The sequence below is a fragment of the Trichomycterus rosablanca genome, chromosome 9 (genome assembly GCF_030014385.1).
Source record: "Trichomycterus rosablanca isolate fTriRos1 chromosome 9, fTriRos1.hap1, whole genome shotgun sequence".
In the NCBI taxonomy this organism is placed as follows: domain Eukaryota; kingdom Metazoa; phylum Chordata; class Actinopteri; order Siluriformes; family Trichomycteridae; genus Trichomycterus; species Trichomycterus rosablanca.
In genome coordinates this window covers 6,905,011-6,927,710 of record NC_085996.1, presented here as the reverse complement: position 1 = coordinate 6,927,710, position 22,700 = coordinate 6,905,011, and the positions used below count along the sequence as shown (strand labels likewise).

Genomic DNA, 22,700 nt, shown 5'->3' with positions numbered 1-22,700 from the left:
TAGATAGATGGCTTTAAAAAATATTCCAGACTGATATGTGTTAGCTTTGATTCCTCTCGCTTCTTCAATTTCCTCTTCACACTTCCAGGTGATTGTTTGACTGAAAATAAGTGACATTTCTATTCTACCTGCTGAAATCAAGCCAAGATTAAGTGTGTTAAGGTGGCATGTTAAGCAACCAAGGTGGCGTTACCTTTTATAAGGAGTGATATGAGTGTTGGATAACTTTGTTTCTTGAATGAAAGAAATTAAAACGTTTTCATTCTGTTTTCATGTTGGTTCCTCAAACATAAAAAAGTCTTTACAATAGTTGGAGGAACAGGATAAGAAGGCTGTACTGTGTTTTCAATATTTTGCCTATTCTGAAGATTTACATACTTGTAGATGTCATGGTACAATCTGATCTAATTTCTTTCTTTCCTTCTCTGCAGACAAAGCATGTTCCAGAGTGTCACTCTTGGGATGGAAACGGTTGTTCTATTTTACTGTATAAATTTACATCTGTGTAACGTTTTATCTATTGTAGCTGTAACAATATGCATATGTTATGTTGTGATCTGATACAGCTTGTGTGGCTAAATCATTTCCATAATTTGGCGAACACACACTGCATCACAGATTTGAATTAATAACACTATGCGATTATCACTTTGTTTTTGATATTTGTCTGTGAAAGTACCTGGAGTTAATTAATTTCACTTTCTTTGTTATGCCATACCTTCATTTATCCCATGATGTAAACATACACACATGAGAACATTGTCAGGTGCTGCATCTTTTTTTATAGCTGTTCTATCAACTGGCCAAGCTTCCACACAGGCATGATTGGCTGTGTCTGAGGGTGAGTGTGTGTGTGTGTGGGGTGGGGGGGGGAGTAAGGCGCCTGCACAAGACATTGTTGATGTCTGCTAGCAGTTTGTGACTCTCAGTACATAATACTGCTGGGTTTGATTCTCACCTCCAGTCACCGTCTGTGAGGAGTTTTACATTTTTCTCCTGTGTCCCTGGGTTTCCTATGGGAGTTCCAGTTTGTTATGGATACTTAATGTACCTGAAAGGAAGAAAAATAGCTTCTGCCAAAACTCTAATGTTTTCTCTAATGTAAGAACAGAACTGTAAATGTTTTATTTTATTGTATGATCAGGATCAAAGCCAAATTGGACGACGGATGGATGCAACACAACCAAAACAGACAGGGGCATAACCTGCAGATGTACACATTTAACCTTCTTTGCCGTGTTGATGGTGAGAGTTTCATTATTCCTAAGATACTGGCATTTGACCCAGAGAATATCACAACTTTGGCTTTATTGCTGCGCTGCTTTATTGAGCATCTGTTGCAGCAAAGGTGGCATTTTATGACAGTGCCATGTTGAAAATAACTGAGCTTATAGGTATGACCCCCTCTAGTGCCAAAGTTTCTCTACAGAGGTTACATGATGACATGTCAATAAAGTATGTTTGATTTAAACCTGTTAGCAGTAAAACTGCCCTAAATAGAAGAAGCCCACTAGTTAGAAGTGTTGTCCATAAACTTTGAACATGTAGTAACATGAAAAGTGTAAACATGTAAAGTTCTATCTTTGTGAATAATGATACAGCACATTGAATATCTTAAATAAATGTTTTGTGTTGAAAAACTGTGTTTCTGCAGTCCGAACCAAATCAAGTCGGAATGTCGCAAACTGATGTCAACAATCTCACCTACATCACCTTTATCGGGTGCGGATTGTCCATCTTTTTCCTAAGCTTGGCACTCATTATGCACTTCCTGTTAAGGTACAGTAAAAAGTTCACATGATTGTTTAAAGGTAGCTCTAAAACTAGCTCTATTTATTTGGGCACAAAGAAGTGTTGAAGAAATTCAAAATAACCCTTAAAGAACTGGAGTAAAAGCAAATAATCAATTTATTACTCAGCTGAGGACCCTCTCACCATGCAAATACACACAGGCCTTTACAGAAGAGAAGGGTGGATAACGTCTCCCCTGTCTCCTTATTTATACCCCCCTTTACTGCCTCTTCAGGCTAACTCTGCTCAGCGATCTAGTTCAAGGTTAACTGGTACGAAGAACTGTTTATTGTTAAATGTTTGCAACAGTGACTGGATTGTTAGACGTACATGCCTGATACACTGTGTGTGTGTGTGTGTGTGTGTGTGTGTGTGTGTGTGTGTGTGTGTGTGTGTGTGTGTGTGTGTGTGTGTCTGCCAAGGTCAGCAAATCTCTGGACTTCTGAAATCTTCACAAAGTCTCTTCTACCTTCTACCCTAATTGTTCTAAGAAAAAAAAAAAAGAGTTTAATGTAAAGAAGTATTAAAATATAAACTTTCCAGTCACAGAAGCTACCATCTGTAGTACCACCTTTCTTCACCTTAACCCCGACCACCTTATTTAAACTTTGTACCTACATTTGTTAATATATACTTTACCCCCCCCCCCCCCCACCCCCCCACCCCCCCCCCCCCATTTACATTTGATTTTATGGTGGTCATCTAAGTACCTTCAGTATCCATATTTGGAACTAAAATTCAAAAAATGGATACTGAAAATTCCTAAAATTCAAAGTTACAGAATGGCTGTAATAATGGCAAAGTCACTTGCAGCTTGTAGGTCGAATATGGCAAACCATAGTCCAGCACCTCACCTCAACTTCAACTGAGCAGAACTACTCATTTACCATCAGAGGACCATGCTGATAGACCAAAATCCTGCATTTTCCATTGTGTGTTCACTTATTTAATTATTTTGCAGGAGAGGAAGAACTGGAGCATCGTTGAAAATCCTCATCAACTTATTCCTGGCTTTGTTCCTGCTCAATTTTACCTTTCTAACCAACGAATCTGTGGCCAAAACCGAAAACCAAATTGGGTGTAAGCTCATGGCAGGTTCTATGCACTACTCCATGCTCTCCAGTTTCCAGTGGTTCTTTCTTGTAGCGCTGCACCTCTTTTTACAGCTTACCAAAAATGTAGCTGCCATCAAACACTATGTCACCGTGGTCCGCATTTCCGGGTGGGGTAAGTTTCAAAATCATGCAGGTTACAGTTGTGTGAAATGGGACGCTACTATCTGGTCATTAAAAAATAATTTTGGTAACCTGTAATTGTTCTTTTTTAGTGCCTCCTGCCATTGTGGTGACTGCCATTTTTGCTGCAGGAAAATATGACCTACTATACATAAGAACTGAAGGGAAAACTAACATAACCATGTAAGTTACAGAATTTTCCCAGAGGGCATTGCACCCTAAACCAGTGTTTCTACTGCCTGGCATTTCCTGGCCCCTATGTTATCAGAGCATTGTAATCACAAAGGTCTCTTTGTCCCTCTTTGTTCCTAAAGTCCCATGTTCTAGTGACTCATATTTTGTTATACCTGTTCCCAGAGTTTTTTCAAGGTCTTATATTTACAGTGTCCTTGACTCCTAGTTTTACAGAGTTCCCAGAGCTCAGAACCCTTTCCTATCCTTTTTCCAAATTCGAAAGAACCCTAAGCTTCCAAAACAGTATGTTCCTAGATTTCCCAAAGCCCTTTATTTCCCAAAACCCCAGGTTCCAATTGCCATATATTCCCAAAGCCTTGCACTTTTAATACCCTTTGTTTATGATTCCTTATGTTTCCGAAGCCCTATGTTCTCTTCTTTTTTAAGGTACTTAGTTTCTTAGCCCTTGTGATTCTACAGCCTGACTTTATTAGACCCCCATGTTTTTAGAGAACCAAGACCCTTGAGTTTCCAGAATAAAAAGCTCTTTAAAGCCATGTGTTCTTAGAGTTCCCAGAATCCCTGTGTTTTTAAAGTCCCTTGTTGTTCCAATATAACACCTGAGAACCATCTGATACTGAGAGCCTCTTCATGTTTTCAGAGATCACAGAGTTTTTAGGAGATCTCAGAGACCTTTAATGTCAGTGCAGCCGTGGAGTCGTTTCCATTTCATACATTGCCAAACATTCCCATGATCCTTAATTTCCAATGTTCCCAAGACATCATGGTTCCTGTTCCCATTGCCCCATATATTCTCTCTGTTATTTAAAACTCACTTATTCCCTCTTTATGTTTTTGTTCTTGAAGGTGCTGGATCACAGATACGACCGTCCACTACACAGTGAATATTGGCTACTATGCCATTGTATTTTTCTTCACCTTACTCATCTTTGTGGCGATGCTACGCTGGCTCTGCATGCTGAGGATAAAACAGCCAAAGTTGAATACCTTTTATAAGAGGCAGTCAGATGCCCTCACCATCATGGGCCTGTTCTTTTTGCTCGGACTCAGCTGGGGGTTTGCATTCTTTGCCTTTGGGGTGATGCGAATCCCAGCTATGTACATCTTCACAACTCTTAACTCCTTCCAAGGTTACAAAACTATTTTTTCTTGTAATTTAAAGGGTTTTTAAAGTACTTTCATTGTGAAATTAATTTATTTTCTAACTGAAAGGAAAGCATAAATATTTCTTAATCCATTTTCAGGTGGAAATTATGTAAGAATTTACTTATATAGCACTCTTCATTTTTATTTCAGAATATCAAAGTGCTTTACATAATCAGATTAAAACTGAGTAAGGATTACATGTGGTAAAGCATTTTAATACAATATAGAATAATAATAATAGTTCAGGTTAAACACATAGGTTATTAATCCAGATCTAAAAACAGTTCTAAAGATGGTGCTCCTCATATCCTCTGGTAAAGAATTATTCCAGAATGATACAAGTTATGAACAGAAGTCCTGTGTGGACTGAACAGTGTGATCAGGATGGGCTATATGGCTTTACAATATTAGCAATATACGCAGAAGCAAAATCTCTTAGGACTTTAATGATCATAAGCAAAAAAATTTAGACTGAGTGAATAAACTGAATAAAATAAATTTTATTTATATCTAAGAGACAATTCATTTATTCACTTGTTAATAAACATACACAGACATTTGTGCAATCAATGAAAAGAAAATATATTATTTATATAAAATATATATAGACGCTTAGACAATCTACTGTCACAGTACTGTAAGTCGCTTTGGATAAAAAAAAGCGTCTCCTAAATGCTGAAAATAAAATTTTAATTATTATATGATTATACTATTATAAGACAAGATAAGATAAGATAAGATAAGATAAGATAAGATAAGATAAGATAAGATAAGATAAGATAAGATAAGATAAGATAAGATAAGATAAGATAAGATAAGATAAGATAAGATAAGATAAGATAATCCTTTATTAGTCCCACAGTGGGGAAATTCAGTGTTGCAGCAGCGAAGGGACAGTAAAGCACTCAGTACAAAAAAATAGACAATAAAAAGTACAGTGTATAACAATAATAATAATAAAAAGTCAGAAAAGACTGAAAAAACCACAAAATATTTACAAATAATTACAAATAATAATTGCACATGGGAAAAAATATTGCACATATTGCACATTGCACATTGTAATAATTACACATGGGGGAAAAAGTTGCACATTGTTATGAATAATGAATAATTTAAAGTGTGTGTGTGTGTGTGATCTGTCTGGAATAGTGCTGGTTATACAGTCTAACAGCAGCAGGAAGGAAGGAAGGACCTGCGATACCGATATTATATCTTATTATTAATGCACTCTTCTCATTTTCATATTTTTAGTAAACTTAACACAGGCTTACATAATAAATCTGAAACATTTGTACAAATTTAAGAAAAATAAAATAATATAATGTAACTAGAAAAACTTAAATTATTTTTTCACTTTGAGTTTTAATTAAATCTTGTGCATACAGTATTCATACATCATTTCATTCAGATCAGTTTTTTCCAGTATTGTTGATCTCATTAATGGCTGATCGGTTGATTTTTCCTCAGGATTCTTCCTGTTCATTTATTACTACAAATCCAGCACACGTCTGGAGGAAAGCACCAAGCCTTCAGAACAAATCAGCTGCAGCATGGAGACGTCTGTGGAAAATCCATACAATCTACCGTCTTAAATTCAGCCTGATGGGATCAGTGGATGAAAATTTTTGGATCTTTTATTACTCGTTTTAATCTTGTGACAAGCAATTCAGTCAACTTTGCTTCTGTAGAACAGCTTTCTATATAAATGTAAGAATTTCAGAAATGTTTATATTGATGTTTATATAGTTTATGATGTCTGTGATGATCTCAAGGTATATTCCGAATTGAAGCTATCAGTGACACAGACTGTATAAATAAATGAATTTGTGTAAATTAGTTTCTGTTTGTTTAAATCTGATCTACTGAACTGTTAATATAACTGAGAAAATTTAGTTTTCTGATGATGCACTGCAAGTTTGTGCCTGTTGGCCATAAGGTAAAAATATTTTGGACCAAATATTTACCTAAACTATTAGAAAAAGAAATGTAATCAGGTAAAATGTGACTACATTAAAATGTTCATTAGTTTTACATCAGAACACAATCAAATTAGTTTCAGAAATTCTGACGTCATGCAGCACTATCAGAAAATAACTGTGGTACAGTGACCAAGTAAATGATCATATTACATTCATGGGAATGTTTGGATGATTGTATTGGTAATGCTTTAGTAAAATATGTACAGTATATTTAATAGAAAAAGTAAAATATGTTTTGCTTGTTTTATAATAAATATCGACTCATTCTCTCTGTGGGAAAAAAAAGCCTAAAACATTCCTACATTTAATAAATTATTACTGATATAAAATTTCATTTTAATTTTGGGTTACCAACAGTAGGTATATTTTAAGTGAAAATAAGTGAACACGTACTATAGAGAACAGCTAACTTTTGTACATACAATTATTTAAATATTATTACTAACTTCTATAACTTCTAATTTTCTAATCTTTTCTTCCATTTATAAAATATAAACTTTTATCTAAAACCCTTCTGCTTCGTGTGCAGCCTGATGCAGCAATTTTATGGAACATAATTATTCTCGTCTGTTTCATCCAGAGCTTACCAGATTTCTCACAGTGATGTATTGAATGTCCCCCCTTGTTCTTAAAGAACTTTAATATGTACTCCACAAACCTACATGTTTTCTGCAAGTTTTTCCCTCCACCCCTAAAAACATCCCAGTAGTTAAATTGGCTTCTTTAAAATGTTAATGAATGCACTTTGACCCTGATGAGGGCGGCACGGTGGCTAAGTGGGTAGCACTGTCGCGTCACAGCAAAAAGGTCCTGGGTTCGATGCCCAGGTGGGGCGGTCCAGGTCCTTTCTGTGTGGAGTTTGCATGTTCTCCCCGTGTCTGCGTGGGTTTCCTCTGGGTGCTCCGGTCTCCTCCCACAGTCCAAGGACGTGCAAGTGAGGTGAATTGGTGATACTAAATTGTCCAAGACTGTGTTTGATATAACCTTGTGAACTGATGAATCTTGTGTAATGAGTAACTACCGTTCCTGTCATGAATGTAACCAAAGTGTAAAACATGTTAAAATCCTAATAAACAAACGAAACAAAACAGACTTTGACCCTGATGCGGTTGAGGAATGAACTCTTAATTTGAAAGCTGTTGCTCGGTTGTTAGGACGTCAGCTCCCTTATTGCTGTGTGTTTCACTCGGGCATGGTTTTATCTGTCAGTGGAACTATCGCAGATCCGGACCGATTATTCTCATCAGTCGAAGTTAATTAAGCTCATTAATTAAAAATGCCGGGCGCGGATAAAGAGACGGACCTGTCGGAGCGGATTGAAGCGTTTTTAGCCAAGCTGAAGCGGAGTGGAAGCGGGGCGGGATGCGTGCGCGGATCCGCCGAGACTGCCCGAGAGACAGCCGCCCTGCTCCGGCGAATCACCGCGCAGTCCCGCTGGAGCAGCGCAGGTCATTATTAATGTTAAATATACACATAAATATATGAGTTTTATTTATTATTAAATTGTACCGCAGTGTTGATAATCATACATGCTGCTCTGGTCAGATGGAAGTGCTTTTATTGTGAAGAGAAAATGTCAAGTAGCAACAACAGCTCAGCTTTAGTTAAGCAGCCGTTTATACACTATATTGCCAAAAGTATTCGCTCACCTGCCTTCACACGTATATGAACTTGAGTGACTCCCATTCTTAATCCATAGGGTTTAATATGATGTCGGCCACCCTTTGCAGCTATAACAGCTTCAACTCCTCTGGGAAGGCTTTCCACAAGGTTTAGGAGTGTGTTTATGGGAGTTTTTGACCATTCTAAAAGAAGCGCATTTGTGAGGTCAGACGCTGATGTTGGACGTGAAGGCCTGGCTCGCAGTCTCCGCTCTAATTCATCCCAAAGGTGTTTAGTCGGTTTGAGGTCAGGACTTTTTGTGCACTGGTGCGCAGTCATGGTGGAACAGGAAGGGGCCATCCCCAAACTGTTCCCACAAAGTTGGGAGCATTAACTTGTCTGAAAATCTCTTGGTATGCTGAAGCATTAGGAGTTCCTTTCACTGGAACCAAGGGGCTGAGCCCGACTCCTGAAAAACAACCCCACACCATAATCCCCCCTCCACCACACTTTACTTTCGGCACAATGCAGTCAGACAGGTACCGTTCTCCTGGCAACCGTGAAACCCAGACTCGTCCATCGGATCGTCAGACGGAGGAGCGTGATTGGTCACTCCAGAGAACACGTCTCCACTGCTCTAGAGTCCAGTGGCGGCGTGCTTTACACCACTGCATCCGACGCTTTGCTTTGCAAGGCTTGGATGCAGCTGCTCGGCCATGGAAACCCGTTCCATGAAGCTCTCTACACAATGTTCTTGAGCTAATCTGAAGGCCACATGAAGTTTGGAAGTCTGTAGTGATTGACTCTACAGAAAGTTGGTGACCTCTGCGCACTATGTGCCTCAGCATCCGCTGACCCGCTCTGTCATTTTACGTGGCCTAACACTTGGTGGCTGAGTTGCTGTCGTTCCCAATCACTTCCACTTTGTTATAATACCACTGACAATCGACTGTGCAATATTTAGTAGCGAAGAAATTTCACGACTGGACTTGTTGCACAGGTGGCATCATATCACGGTACCACGCTGGAATTCACTGAGCTCCTGAGAGTGACCCATTCTTTCACTAATGTGTGTAGAAGCAGTCTGCATGCCGAGGTGCTTGGTTTTATACACCTGTGGCCATGGAAGTGATTGAAACACCTAAATTCAATTATTTTGATGGGTGAGTAAGTGCTTTTGGCAATATAGTGTATGTGCAGATACAGAAATATCAAATGTGTGTGTGCAGGTGATCTGATGGAGATCATAAGGAAGGAGGGCAGGAGGATGACAGCGGCTCAGCCTTCTGAGACCACGGTGGGGAACATGGTCCGTCGTATTCTCAAAATCATCCGGGAGGAGTACGCAAGGTATGTTAGGGTGTGTGCATATACAAAAGGAAACATCACCTGTCGTTGGGTACCCCAGTGCCAAGCTGGTACCACAGTTTTGGCACAGTTAAAGAATCTCTGTCCAATACAACTCAGTTCCCTTTTATTGCATTCAGGTCTGTAGTTTCCTTCTCTTTAGGTCTCAGATGATAAGGATTTAGGAGGAAGGTTCGCATGCTTAATTATTTGTGATCAACCATCCACCTAGTAGTTTTTAGGCAATAAAATCGATGCTGTGTCAGTATAGTTTGTACGAAGAAGTCTGTGATCCCAGCATTCAGTCACAGATTTTTATTATATTTAACTTAATGTTAACTGCACCTAGAAATCGTTGTTTGACACTTAGCATGACAGCTTTACTCTGATTGGCTGACTAGTAATTTCTAGCATTTTGTCAAACGTGCTATAAACCCATCACCAAGCGCTTCTCTGTTAATAAAAGATTACTCATTTTAATCCACCTCTGGGTTCAGGATTGAAAGCCACTCAGTATGATAACCTCTCCTTTAGGTCCACTTATCTTAGTGTCTACAACATGAGTATCAGTATTAGACTAAGTCTGTATGGATCTAATCGTTCTGTTGAATACAGAATTTAAAGGAAAGTCCAGCCTTGTTGCACTAGCACAGCCCTGGATGTGCCAGGTTTTTCCTGTAGTTATGCCTCCACCACATCAGAACTCAGATTTATCCAATTCATCAACAGTTCAAGACCTTAGATCTCTTCCTTTTCTTTCGTCTGGGTATGAATCACAGAGGATCTGGGACAGTTAATATATATGATTATAATTAAGGGTTGACGTGAGGTTCCTGTAGCTTTCTGATCAGATATTCACCAATGAGTGGAATTAACAAAGAGAAGAACTTTTTTATTAGCCTTAGATGAATATTTATTGCTGTTTACATCTTTGATTCAGATCTCGAGGGAGCAGCGAGGAGGCCGATCAGCAGGAATCTCTACACAAACTGCTCACATCTGGAGGTTCCAGTGAGGACAACTTTAGAACCCCCTTCAGTTCCCTCAAAGCCAACGTCATCGAAGCCATCAATGAACTGCTCATTGAACTCGGTCAGATTCACAAACACGCACGAGACCGAAAAACCTACAATGTAGTGTGTAAACCATAATTTCATTTATTTAAAGAACAAAGTTATCTAACACATATAATTTAGGAAATAATCTCTAATTTCCTTCGGGATCAATAAAGTATCCATCCATCCATCCCTCCCCATCCATCCATCCATCCATCCATGCAATGACTGCAACCAAACACTTAATGTAATGTGATCTGAATCTTTCACGTCACTGTGGAGGAAACATCAGAGCTTTACTCTTCTTTATCATAACTGCTTTAAATCAGAAACAAACTGTTGCCTTCATCCTGGTGTTCCTGGGATCCTATTCAGTCTAACAGGAATGATTGGCTGTGTCTGAGGGTGGATTGGTCAGAAAGGATCATCATTGCTGCTGTAATTGTGCCCTCTGCTGGCTGGTTGAGGCAACTGTGTAAGAGATTGTTCATTCATGGATAGCAGTGTGCTTTCTGTGCGACTCTGGCAGGTCAAAAGAAGCAGTCGAAGGCGGCTCCCTTTACTACGACTGGGATGGTGCAGTGATGAAGGAGTTACAATTAGATACAAATAGCAGATTTATGAATGAAGTATCTCAGACGCTCAGCCTTTTTAGCAATGATGATGGGGTTAGATTGATGTATTTCTCTTTTTGTTGGTTGTTTTGCAGAGGGAACTACAGATAACATTGCCATGCAAGCGTTAGAACACATTCACTCTAACGAGGTGATCATGACGATCGGACGTTCCCGCACCGTCGAGGCTTTTCTGAAAGACGCCGCCCGAAAGCGTAAATTCCACGTTATTGTGGCTGAGTGTGCACCTTTCTGCCAGGTGACCTATCCCATCATTCCATACTGCGTATTTGCTGTGTGCGTGTACCGTTTCTCATTCTCTGTGGCTGTGTGTTGTATTCTCCAGGGACATGAAATGGCTACCAGTTTATCAAAAGATGGCATTGAGACCACCGTGATTCCAGACGCCGCCATATTCGCTGTCATGTCTCGAGTTAATAAGGTGAGAGAGAGAGAGCTGCATGGGTGGGTTGGCAGGAAAAATACTTGTGTCCAGGCTTAATAAATAGTAGGGGTGTCCACATACTTTTAGCTGTGCAAGTCCTTCATATAACTGCTTTACAAACCCAAACACCGAATGTTGGGAAATTGCAAATAAAAACATGATTTAACAGCTTTATTCATTTTAGTAAATATACACATCAATTTTTAATTTTATACCTGTAAAGCATTCCAAAAAAGTTGGTATGGGGGCAAATTGAGTCATAAGTGGGTATAAAAGGAGCATTATCTTTGGCGCTATAATAACAAAAAAAAACGAGTGAATAAGCCACCTATCTAAAAAAAAAAAAAAACCTGGTGTTTATCTACAGTCCATAACATTATTAATAGATTTATAAGATATACTTAATTTGTCATATACATATACAGGTGTACAGTCCAATGAAATTCTTTCTTCGCATATCCCAGCTTGCTTTGAAAGCTGGGGTCAGAGCGCAGGGTCAGCCATTGTACGCGGCATTGTACCCCAGGAGCAGAGAGGGTTAAGTGCCTTGCCCAAGGACCCAACAGTGCATAGCAGAGCCTGGATTTGAACCGCCAATCTTCCGGTTGATAGCCCAAAGCACAAAGATTTAGAGAATTCATACATTTATCTGCACATAAAGAACAAGACTGAGAACAAATATTGACTTTTGATAGCGCTGCGTTAAAAGTGGAACCACGTGGACCTTTGAAAACCTGCGTCAGTCGACTACACAAAGCAGAAACCAAATATGAATAAAGCGCTGGCGGGTTTTCTGGGCTCACGCTCATCCAAGATGGACCGACGCAAAGTGGACACATGATCTGATCTAAAAAAAATGGCCACTTTACAGCTCAAAAAAGATTTTTAGATTTTATTGACACTGCTGTCCACACTTTTTTTAAGAATTGTTTTTTTTTTTTTTTCCTTCAGTAATAAAGACAATAAAAGAAAAGAACATATTTAAATGGAATAAAACATCAGGCTTGTAGATTAATACTTGAAATTCTGGTGTATTTAATGGAGATGAGTATGAGGATCACTCCCCCTCTTTCCTCTGTGCAGGTAATCATTGGAACCCAGACAGTTTTGGCTAACGGTGGACTGAGAGCCGTGAATGGAACCCATACCCTCGCCCTCGCCGCCAAACATCACTCCACCCCCCTTATCGTGTGTGCTGCCATGTTTAAACTCTCACCGCAGGTAACAAGAATGACACGGACACGCCTTTAATAACACGCAGCATGGGTCAAACCACAGATCATCATCACCATTGTTTATTCTTTTTCTTAGTTTCCCAATGAGGAGGACACATTTCACAAGTTCGTCTCTCCACACGAGGTGCTTCCCTTCACTGAAGGTACAATGTCACATTATTATTGTTTCACCACACTTCCAAAAATGATTGCTCTCTATGTAACTGTTGTTCATGCTGGTTTCATATCACTTTTCTGGGTTGGAGTGTTTCTGTTAGGAATTGTGCCAAGTCAGTCAAAAGAACATTTCTGAGGTCAGACACTGATGTTGGTCGAGAGGGTTTAGCTTGATTTCATGTTGTTGAGTTCAGGGCTCGGTGCAGAACATGGCTCCTCTACATCCCAATCATCAGACCATCCATGTCTTGTTTGGACCTGGTTTTGTACACAGGAACACGGTCTGGCTGGAACAGAAGGGGCTTCCACATGCTGTCAAGCAAATACATTATTTCACACACCTGAACTCAATATTTAGAATGGGTGTCCATGTACTTTTGCCATATAATGAATATTAGTGGGGACAATGGTGCAACTGTTGTCACCAGAATGGTTGCTGTACACGTTTTCATCCAGTAACTGTCAAGTTTGCCATGTTTTTTTTGGCTTAATTGAACAGCCTTCAGTAAAATGTTTTAATGTAAGATTTATGTGTGACCCAGGTGAGATCCTGTCCAAGGTGAATGCCCACTGCCCTGTATTTGACTACGTTCCACCAGAGCTCATCACTCTCTTCATCTCCAACATTGGAGGAAACGCTCCGTCTTACATCTACCGCCTGATGAGTGAGCTCTACCACCCTGAAGATCATGAGCTCTGAATAAACTCTGAATAAACTCTGAAAACTGCAAAGCAAAACACGTGTGCTGGGTTTTTTCATGTTGCCATTTAGACATTCAGGACTTTCTGACTCTAATCAGAAGCGTATAACATTAATCTTTAATAATTTCAGCATAAAAATGAAATTAGTCGCTGTAGTTCACACGTGATTTTTAATGCAAGATTGTTTCATTTTCTGCATTTTTCTACAAAAATCTGTTTCGTGTACATTAGAAAAACACACTGGAAATAGAACTGAATGAATTAAAATCATACAAGCATCAAAAACTGAAAATCAATAACACATTCTGCACTTCAGAGTAGTTCAGGCTCCTCACCGGACATTCTTCTTTCAGCTACAAGACAGAAACAACAATGAAGTGAGACATTGTGAAATCTTGTAGAATTATTACCAGATCATTAGATTTATTGCAAGTCCTACCTGGCCTGAGCTTTAATCCACTTCAGGGCATGTCGGGGTGGCACTGGTGCTGCTGGATGGTAGAAGGTGCAACCAGCACGCTTGCAATGCGCCGCAAACCGACACGGCTGAACACAAACGGAAAAATATTAAGTAAACACTAATTACAAAACACATTTTCACTAAAATTCTAAAAGCTGATTTCACAATATGGCCAAAGGTATTTGGACTCCTGCCCATGAGCTTGTTGAATTCATTTCAAAGCTGATTAGGGCTCTGTGCAGGCCATATATATATATATTAATGTATTTGATTTATTACACCTGGAAACAGTTGTGGCTGAAACACATTAACTCATTATTTAGAATTAGGGCAGTTGTAGCCTAGTGGTTAAGGTACTGGACTAAACTAAGTAATCAAAAGGTCACTGGTTCAAGCCCCACCACTGCCAGGTTGCTGCTGTTGGGCCCCTGAGCAAGACCCTTAATCCTTAATTGCTCAGACTGTATACTGTGACAGTACTGTAAATCGCTTTGGATAAAGGCGTCTGCTAAATGCCGAAAATGTAAACGACTTTTGTCCATATAGTGTAGCTCAATCACAACAATCATAAGAATAATACCGAGTTGCAGAAGTGAAGCAGCCCAGATCAGAAAATATCAGGTTCCATGTGATAAAAGAACAGATTCGGGTCACCTCAACCTGTACTCTGTAACTCTTCCAAAACCTTCTATCTTTTCCTGTGTAGGAATTATTTACTTTGGGCACATGTGGTACTTTGAGATGCCATCAAGGCCGATTCAGCTGATCGTGATGGAGTGAGTGAGTGAGTGAGAGTATGTGAGTGAAGCTTACTTTTGGATGGTAGAAGGTGCAGTCAGCCCTCTTACAGTCAGGAAAGAAACGGCACACACTGCTGGACTGAGACTGAACTGCAGTGACACAAACGATTCATTTTGATATTAAATGCTTACAGTGGTTTGATTCTGTGATTTGAAATATGCACTTATTTAAAGAACTGCACTCTGGAACAATAGCTTAACTGAGGAGCCAAAACATTAGGACCACCCCCATCCTCATAAAATGTGCACAGCAATGTCTATTCGGTCGCAATGGTGCATGTGAGGGTGAGAGATCTTAGTTGTTGTGATGATTGTAGTTCATGTGTTGAACGCAGCACATCTGATCAGCATAAAGACCTGAGGGACTTTGATAGGGACAAAATCATTATGCCCAGACGACTAGGTTGAAGTTTTTCCAAAACAGCAAGGGTTGTCACAGGCCAACAGTGGACCAACAGAAGATCTACTGTGGATCAAACTGCAGATGATTTTAATCCTGGTTATGAGGTGAATGTGTCACGACACATGGTGCATCAAACCCTTCTGTGTACAGAGCTGCAGAATCACACGAGGGTCAAACAGCTAACTCCTGTCCACTGTCAAAAGCACCTACAATGTTGCGCAGGCATCAGAAACAAGAAATCTGAGCAACTGGTCCAACAAGTCCCGTTTTCTCCGAGACCATGTGGATGGCAGGGTACGTGTGCATGGTTTGCCCACGGGAGACACAGAACCAGGATGTACTGTAGGTCAGTTAATATCGCAATGTACAAAAGCTCAAGGAGCTGCTGGTTACATCCAGGTACCAGATACGACAGGACACCTTCTTGGTGGGGTAGAGCATTTTCACAGCATGTTAGATGGCTGGTCCTGATGCTTTGGCTCTAACCCAATTCTATTCATATATTTCTATACGTAGACATACACAGACCTGGTTTGGGAGGCTGCTGCGGGGCTCTTCGGCTGACATGAGTGTACGGGCAGTCGGGTTTGGAACACTTGGCATCGTATTTACAGTTGGGATGGATGTACAGACACTTCTCCCCAAACACACAGTTAGGAAACATCCTGCATACAAAAACACAGTGATGAATTAGTTACACACACACACACACACACACACTAGCTTCTCATGTGTATAAAGAGCTAATGCCACTGTCTACCAAAACAGAGCCCAAAATATGTTAATGCTGCACGAGGTGGGCCCAAGTTTACTCAGCGATATGATTCATTCTGATATGATTATACTACAAAGGTATTCAGGTATTGTTGATGTTTAAGGCCTTGTTTTACATCAGTCCCTGACCTAAAGATTGCTCCTTTATTTGTGGAGGGGCACAGATTCCTACAGCCATGTTACAGTATTTTGTGTAAAACTGCCAAAAGAAGCTGTTATAGCCCATAATTTTGGAATGCCATGTCCCCATGCTAAGTCATTTAGTGGATGATTAATAACACTGTGACCAAAACATAGGCATATAGGCAAATAAGTTGGAGGTGTAGGTTATGATGCTTTGTGTGTGTAGCTATTATAATTATGATGGGATGTACCTGCACTGTGTTGTTGGATGATGATACACACACTGATCTCCACTCTTACACGCCGGCCAAAACCTGCATCGCTCCACCACCTTCTGTCTCTTTACTTGTAACGGTTCCTGCTCCATCTGCTCCTCTTCCTCCAACCCTTCATCATCTGCTTCTGAGAGAGAGTAGGGCAGAGAGAAACAGACAAGGAGAGAAAGAGAGATGAACATAAAAAGAGGGATGTGGGAGGAGAGAGAATTTAGAAGTGAAGTGCAGAAAAAAGCATCGATGAGGAAATGATAAAAGGAAAAGACAACCGATATTAAAAAGAAAACACATGAAAGTGGTGAAAGGATTTAAAACAGAGAAGGAAAGATGATGGGAAGAAAGAGAAAATAAAATAAAAGGTTATGAAGGATTAGAGGAGACAGACAGAACAGTGAAAACAGATAGAATAGTGCGTGTGTGTGTGTCCTCACCATCGTACTGGATTTCAGGTGTCAGGTTAAGATTCCCTACAGGTTTGGTTGTTTGCTGTACAGAAAGTTTAAGAGTGGTGTTGGTCATTGGAGCATCTTCTGTCTCCATGTCCTGATCAGTCAGACCAGCCATAGGACTCGGCACTCCGTCTAACGTCACAATGAACTTGGGACTGCAGTCTGATCTCTCTCTGAATGCGAGAACCAGAATAAGAGAACTGTTATCACTGCTTTTCTTATTCTACTGAACTGTGGTAAACACTACTGTGAAGCACCTACCTGGTCTGCACAGTGCGAGGGGTGGAGGATGGAGCCTCCTCTAGCACGACAGGTTCCAGCCTGCTCCTGACTGGTGGTGCCTGCTCAAGCTCAGGTTTTCTCATGATGAAGGAGCGAGTGTCCAGAGCTTTCAGTCTTGTTGCCTCCAAAAGATGAAGCTCTGGAGCGGAAACTAAAAACACGACATCGACATCGGGACCGGGCAATGGTAAATCACATCTGATTATGTAATTAAGAATCATCATTTACACTCTAGTTTTGTCTAATAAACGTTCCAACCATCAATCACATCTGAAGAGTAAAAAAAAAGGAATCAACAAGCATTGTGCTTGTGTTTCAGTCCGATAGGTGGCAACATGCACACGTTCTACAGAGGCACTCGGCGATGTGTGTTTTGAAAATAAAAAAATATATATATATATATTTCGGTTGAGTAATCTTACCGAACTCGCCCTGGTTTTCTCTGGTGTCAACGTCTGGAAACTCCTGCAGTCGCGAGGCTAAAGAACACGTCTGGACTGCGGACAACAGACAAAAAACAGAAATTGAGACAGAGCAGGTAAATATACTTAAAACATCTAACAAACTAGAGTGGACAGTGAATGAAAGTGAGTTTGTGAGAGATTTGTTGTGTATTGACTGTAAACACTGTCCCAACCTGCCATAAATAAATAAACTATATTTTATTAAAACGAACATCATTACCAGACCCAGCAAATTGCTGCAAACCGAAACATAGCCTGACTGTAAGATTTTTATATTTTGTCCTTCAGTTCCTCGTGTAGAAAGAGCTGATAAAGAAATGCAGGTTCAAGTGTCACATTGTACTTATGATGCTGAATTGATTTTTCTATTAAATTAAAAAGGGTTTTTTCTTTCCTTCTCATATAACTTGTTTAGTGGTTCTACTTAAAGACCAGAAATATGCACTATATGGTCTTCTTTTCTTTTTCTTCTGGATTTCTACGCTACCACAGTGGGTCTTACAGCAACAAGGAGGTAATTCCCTATTTCGAACAAGGCCACACTTGAGGTGTACTGGCCCTTTAAGAGTCTGACTCGGACCTCAGTTACATGGTGATACTTTCAATATATATAATGAAAGGCCTTACCATTCTGCCGGACGTGTCGTGGTTCCTGTGGGAAAATGTATGCAGTATGCAGGTGTTCCTGGACCAACCGAATAGCAGCTCTGTTCATTTCGTCACTTCCTGAGCGTGTCCTCGGTGCCACGGGGACGGTCTGTCTCTGTGGAACTAAGCAGTTAGCACACACACACACTTGGGTTAGCAAAGCAACGTTTAAGGTCATATCTGAACATTGACCCAGACTTTAAGACCTGTGTGTGTATGTGTGTGAGACTCACTTGTGTATGGAGCGGTGGTCTTGCTGATGGACTCCTGAGCTTCAGATATAGCCTTCAGGATCAGATTCTTGTTAGCTTGCTTGGCTGGAGGCAGAGTGGGTCTGCAAAAAGAAACAAACCCACTTACATCATCATTCAAACCCAAACACACTTGAAGGGATTTGTGGCTCTAGTGGTCGTGACGGATACACACCTGCGCTCTGGTTTCGCTGGAAGGGAAACTCGACTGGGCAGGCCGTAGTCCTCCTCGTCTTCATCGTCCTCATTCTCTGCACTTCCCATGAGCCGATCATAACCTTTCTGAACCCGAACTACAGAGCTTGCAACTGGTGCTTTCCGTTTCCGCGACAGCTCCTCCTGCAGAGACAGCAAATATTAAGCTCGCACACATTTCACTGAACCAAAACCTTTTTTTCCTGGATTTTCCTCCTTTCTCTCCCAATTCATCCATATCCAATGTCCCATTGTGAATCTGCTGCCACTTTCACAATCCCTGATCTGATGACCTTCCAGTACGTGTGGCTGCTTCTTATCACCTGCCAGTGTCGGGTTCCCACATAGAGACTTATCATGTAGGGAGAGCCACACTAAGTCCCTCCCCAACTCGTGCAGAAGCCCGGACCAGTCCTGGTGACTGCATAACTCAGTGGGAAGAGACCCCTGTCCAATCTTCCCTCTCTCAAACACAGTCCAAATTCGTGGCTCTGCTGAGATTCAACCTCACGAGACCAGACCTGGAGTTCCTTAGAAAAGTTTCTTCTCAGCAAGCGTTTCCTTTTTTTTTTTTATCCTGGCAAGAGACCACTGCTCCATGTAATAGGTGCAGTGACATGAGCCCAGTTATATGGGCGCAGAGAAGCCACCAGCTGTAGTCAGTTATAATCATAACCACCACAATGTCCATTCCCAGTAGTGCTTGTATATGTTCGACACAGAAGAGTGTTTCAGTCATTCAGTCACAGTGAAAGAACAGTCTCAGAAACCACAAGACTGGCGTGGCATGCATGTCTCCTACAAGTGTATGTAAACTTTTGAGCTCAGCTATAACAGAACTCCTCACCTTGCAGCTTCCCTCCCTGTAGCTACGTCCATATGCAGAACTTGACCTTTCATGTCCTCTCATGACCTCGGATGACCTGTTACTCTCCGTAGCTCGTCCTGAACCCTGAACGTTTGACCTGCTGGTTAGAGACTGAAGCCTCCCAGATGTCATGACTCCAGCGTCTTCGGTAATGAGATCATCATTTTCCAGATCAGGTTTGATGTCGATGACCGCTTCAGCTGAGAAAGGTTCAACCAGAGGTTTGACAGCGGAGGTAAGTCTGGAGGAGGAGCACCTGTCCGAGGAACCTCTCCTAACACACACAAACATATAAAAAAAATTCCAGTTCATTCCAAAGGAGTTCAATTGGGTTTAGGTCAGGGCCACCAGAGTCAGACCTTGTCTTTAGTGACCCCGCCTTGTGAACAAATTTTCTTGAATTTGATTCTGGAAACTCATTAGAAAGTTCTTTAAAGTTCACCTTTTCTCTTCCACACTAACAGTGATACTACTGAGTCCAGTTTTTATATACTGACCTGTCATGGTGCTCGTGGGCAGAGCTAGAAACCCTTCTTTCTAGCCTATCAGAGCGTGAGCTGGACACAGCGTGGGCTCGAGACTCCTCCCCTTTGCGCTTCTCTCTAGATGTGGTGGCATCAGAATGGTGGAGTTTCGGGCGAACAGAGGTGGGCTCTGAAGAAAAACACCACAAGTAACAAAATCTTTTCTACACTATATGAACTGAAGTATATGGATGCCATTCATTAATATTTGTACACAATTAATTATATGTAAAACCTAATATAGTTTGGGGAAGGCCGTGTCCGGTTCCAGAATGCCTGTGTCAATGTGTACAAGGCCAGGTTTATACAGACAAATATTGCTTTTGATTCTGTTACTACAGATCCATATACATGTAGATTTGTGCTTCAGGTAAGTGCCCTGTTGTATTACTCAACTGCACTTGAGCTTTAGATCACAGACTGATAGCCAGACATCATCCTTTACAAATGGAGATCAAAATGACTGGTCCTGTCAATTATGACAAGTTGCCCAGGCCCTTTTTAAGTGCTTGTGACGAGCATGCCCACAAAGTTTATTTGCCGATCAAAGGGGAACTTGGCCACCACCCCAAATCATGCAGTGTGGACTTGGTATGTAAGAGTGTGTGAGTGTGTGTGTGTGTGTTCATACCGACTGCAGCAGATCGGAGTTTATCCAGCACTCCGTGTAACCTGCAAGACAATCACATGCTCAGTTCTGTACTAAATACACAAACATAGATTTTTTTTGTTTCAGCTAAAGGTGTTTTTTTGCTTAAACCCTTTTGTGTTTGAACTAATTATATACTTACGTTTTGAAACCTACCAGATAAATTAAATCACTAAAGTACAACATTTATATCACATGTATATCACTGGCTGCCCTTTCTATTTTGCTTGTATTAAAAATGGATTCTGCATTTCTTTACAGTTGTATTGGGTGTGGAAGTGGATGGATGGAACTATATTATCATACCAGACAGTAAACTTGATGGTGTTATTGCCCAGGAACAGGGAGAGATCATCCGCCATCTGCTGTGCGTTCTTCTTATTAGCCACCATCACCATGATGTAATCAGGAAGCTCCTCATCTGAGAACAGTGATTTTCATTTATACAATCTGTAAAAGATTCTCTACAGCAATTCTACTGGTTTTCTGCTCAAAAATCACAAAGTGGAGTCTTTTTTTTGTACTATAATTTATTTGCCATTAGTTTGGGGTGGGTATGTATGCGGGTGATACCTCAACCTCGCTCAACGCCTTTGGAATCAAATAGTAAATGGTTATTAGATCAGGCTCAAATTCGCTTAGACACAATCACACAGACACACCAATCTTGTGAAAAGCCTGGATAAGTGCTTCAAGATGCAAAATTGCGGAGGGGCGTTCAACTTTTCAACTTCATAGAAATGCTTGTGGTTTTGGAGTAGGAGGTCTAACAAGTACATGGCCAGGTGTTCACTTATTTTGTTTTATGGTGTATTTGTGGCCTGGGGTCAAAACCATCACCTAAGTCGACAGGCAGAAAAAAAAAAACACATAGGACATGCACCGAAAGTGGATCGTTAGATCATTATGGGTGGGTTGTGGGCATGTAGGGAAGTGAGAAAACTAATTTAGGAGTTTAGCCTCTAATTGAAACTCTCACAATAAGAACTTCCGCCTCACACTTATCAGCACACATCTTATCTGTGGAGCAGTTACAATCCTGACAAGAATTTACTTTCATTTAGTCAGAGCAAAAGCACAAAAGAAACAGGTGTAAATGTGTTTCAAATGTAAGTTTTAGAGGAGATTATTACCAGCACTGTCATGTGTAAAACCTGGTTAAAGCTGCTAATGACAAAAAGTCAATACATTACTTGTATTAGGTGTTAAAACCCTGTGCTTACCAACATAGGCTCCCAGCTCCTGTAGCTTCCCTTTAATGGCAGCCTAAAACACATACACAAAACAAAGAGTTTATTATTACAGAAGCATGAGTAAATTGGGCAGTTCTTAATCATTTTATAGACTTTAATTCCACTACTTCTATGGGATAGGACTGTTATACATCATATCATATCATATCATGAGTACTTGGTTGTTTATGTGCGAAATGGAGGAACCTGGTACATTGTTTTGAGATGCATGTGTGAAAGACATCGATGCAAGTCTTTACTTATAAAGCAGCTGTATAGAAAACTGTGGTGTACGGAAAACTGTGACTTTACAGTAACTGAAACAAAACACATAAATAAATGCTATCAATTACTTTAAATTCACAGTGTTCCGTGCATTTGATTTGTTCAGACAGTCCAGTTGTATGGAATACTGTATGGCATGGATCACAGTGACCATATATTTGTTCGTTGGTATTAAAAAAGTGACTAAATAAATTACAATATTACTCATTTTTAAAAAGAAACCTTTAGCTCACACGGCTAACAACGCCACAGCTCTTATAGCTGACTGACTATGCTAAGCTAACCAGTTTAAATGATAATTAAATATCTGTACCCGTATTTTCTTGCTGATCTCTGTCCCGATTTCCATCTTTTGTAGTTTCCTGTACTTTTACACAGCTCGCAATGTTCACATTAACACATTAGTCAGAATAAATACAGTAGTATGTTTTAATAACACAATTCGAGACCGAGTCCTGGCGTAAAGGCCTTAGGGAAACGCGTAGACAATACTGCGCATGCGCTTGTTGGTAA

At 40.4% G+C, this 22,700-nt stretch overlaps 2 protein-coding genes across 2 annotated transcripts; one reads left to right on the top strand and one right to left on the bottom strand.

Moving 5' to 3' along the window:
• The first annotated feature begins 7,533 nt into the window (after window positions 1-7,533).
• On the top strand, window positions 7,534-13,541 carry eif2b2 (eukaryotic translation initiation factor 2B, subunit 2 beta). Its single transcript, XM_063001051.1, has 8 exons — window positions 7,534-7,797; window positions 9,181-9,301; window positions 10,239-10,390; window positions 11,063-11,226; window positions 11,314-11,409; window positions 12,496-12,633; window positions 12,724-12,790; window positions 13,346-13,541. Exons 1-8 carry the CDS (start codon window positions 7,626-7,628, stop codon window positions 13,501-13,503), a joined length of 1,068 nt encoding a protein of 355 aa, XP_062857121.1. The 5' UTR covers window positions 7,534-7,625; the 3' UTR covers window positions 13,504-13,541.
• Window positions 13,542-13,658: 117 nt separating this feature from the next.
• zc3h14 (zinc finger CCCH-type containing 14) lies at window positions 13,659-22,685 on the bottom strand. The gene is made up of 17 exons (XM_063001771.1): window positions 22,501-22,685; window positions 21,894-21,936; window positions 20,977-21,091; window positions 20,653-20,693; window positions 19,995-20,151; window positions 19,477-19,771; window positions 18,610-18,773; window positions 18,417-18,517; window positions 18,163-18,306; window positions 17,494-17,568; window positions 17,051-17,222; window positions 16,772-16,962; window positions 16,317-16,467; window positions 15,697-15,833; window positions 14,779-14,855; window positions 13,945-14,051; window positions 13,659-13,858 (listed from the first exon to the last, which is right to left on the bottom strand). The coding sequence occupies exons 1-17, from the start codon at window positions 22,534-22,536 to the stop codon at window positions 13,855-13,857; spliced, it is 2,010 nt and encodes a 669-aa protein (XP_062857841.1). The 5' UTR covers window positions 22,537-22,685; the 3' UTR covers window positions 13,659-13,854.
• Between the last annotated feature and the right edge of the window lie 15 nt (window positions 22,686-22,700).

Coding starts and splice junctions, on each gene's coding strand:
- eif2b2 (XM_063001051.1), top strand. CDS start 7,626: ATGCCGGGCGCGGATAAAGAGACGGACCTGTCGGAGCGGATTGAAGCG. Junction 9,302..10,238: donor ATCCGGGAGGAGTACGCAAG/GTATGTTAGGGT, acceptor TCTTTGATTCAG/ATCTCGAGGGAGCAGCGAGG. Junction 12,791..13,345: donor GGTGCTTCCCTTCACTGAAG/GTACAATGTCAC, acceptor TGTGTGACCCAG/GTGAGATCCTGTCCAAGGTG.
- zc3h14 (XM_063001771.1), bottom strand. CDS start 22,536: ATGGAAATCGGGACAGAGATCAGCAAGAAAATACGG. Junction 21,092..21,893: donor GGAGCTGGGAGCCTATGTTG/GTAAGCACAGGG, acceptor CACTGTTCTCAG/ATGAGGAGCTTCCTGATTAC. Junction 18,518..18,609: donor CCAGCGAAACCAGAGCGCAG/GTGTGTATCCGT, acceptor TTCTTTTTGCAG/ACCCACTCTGCCTCCAGCCA.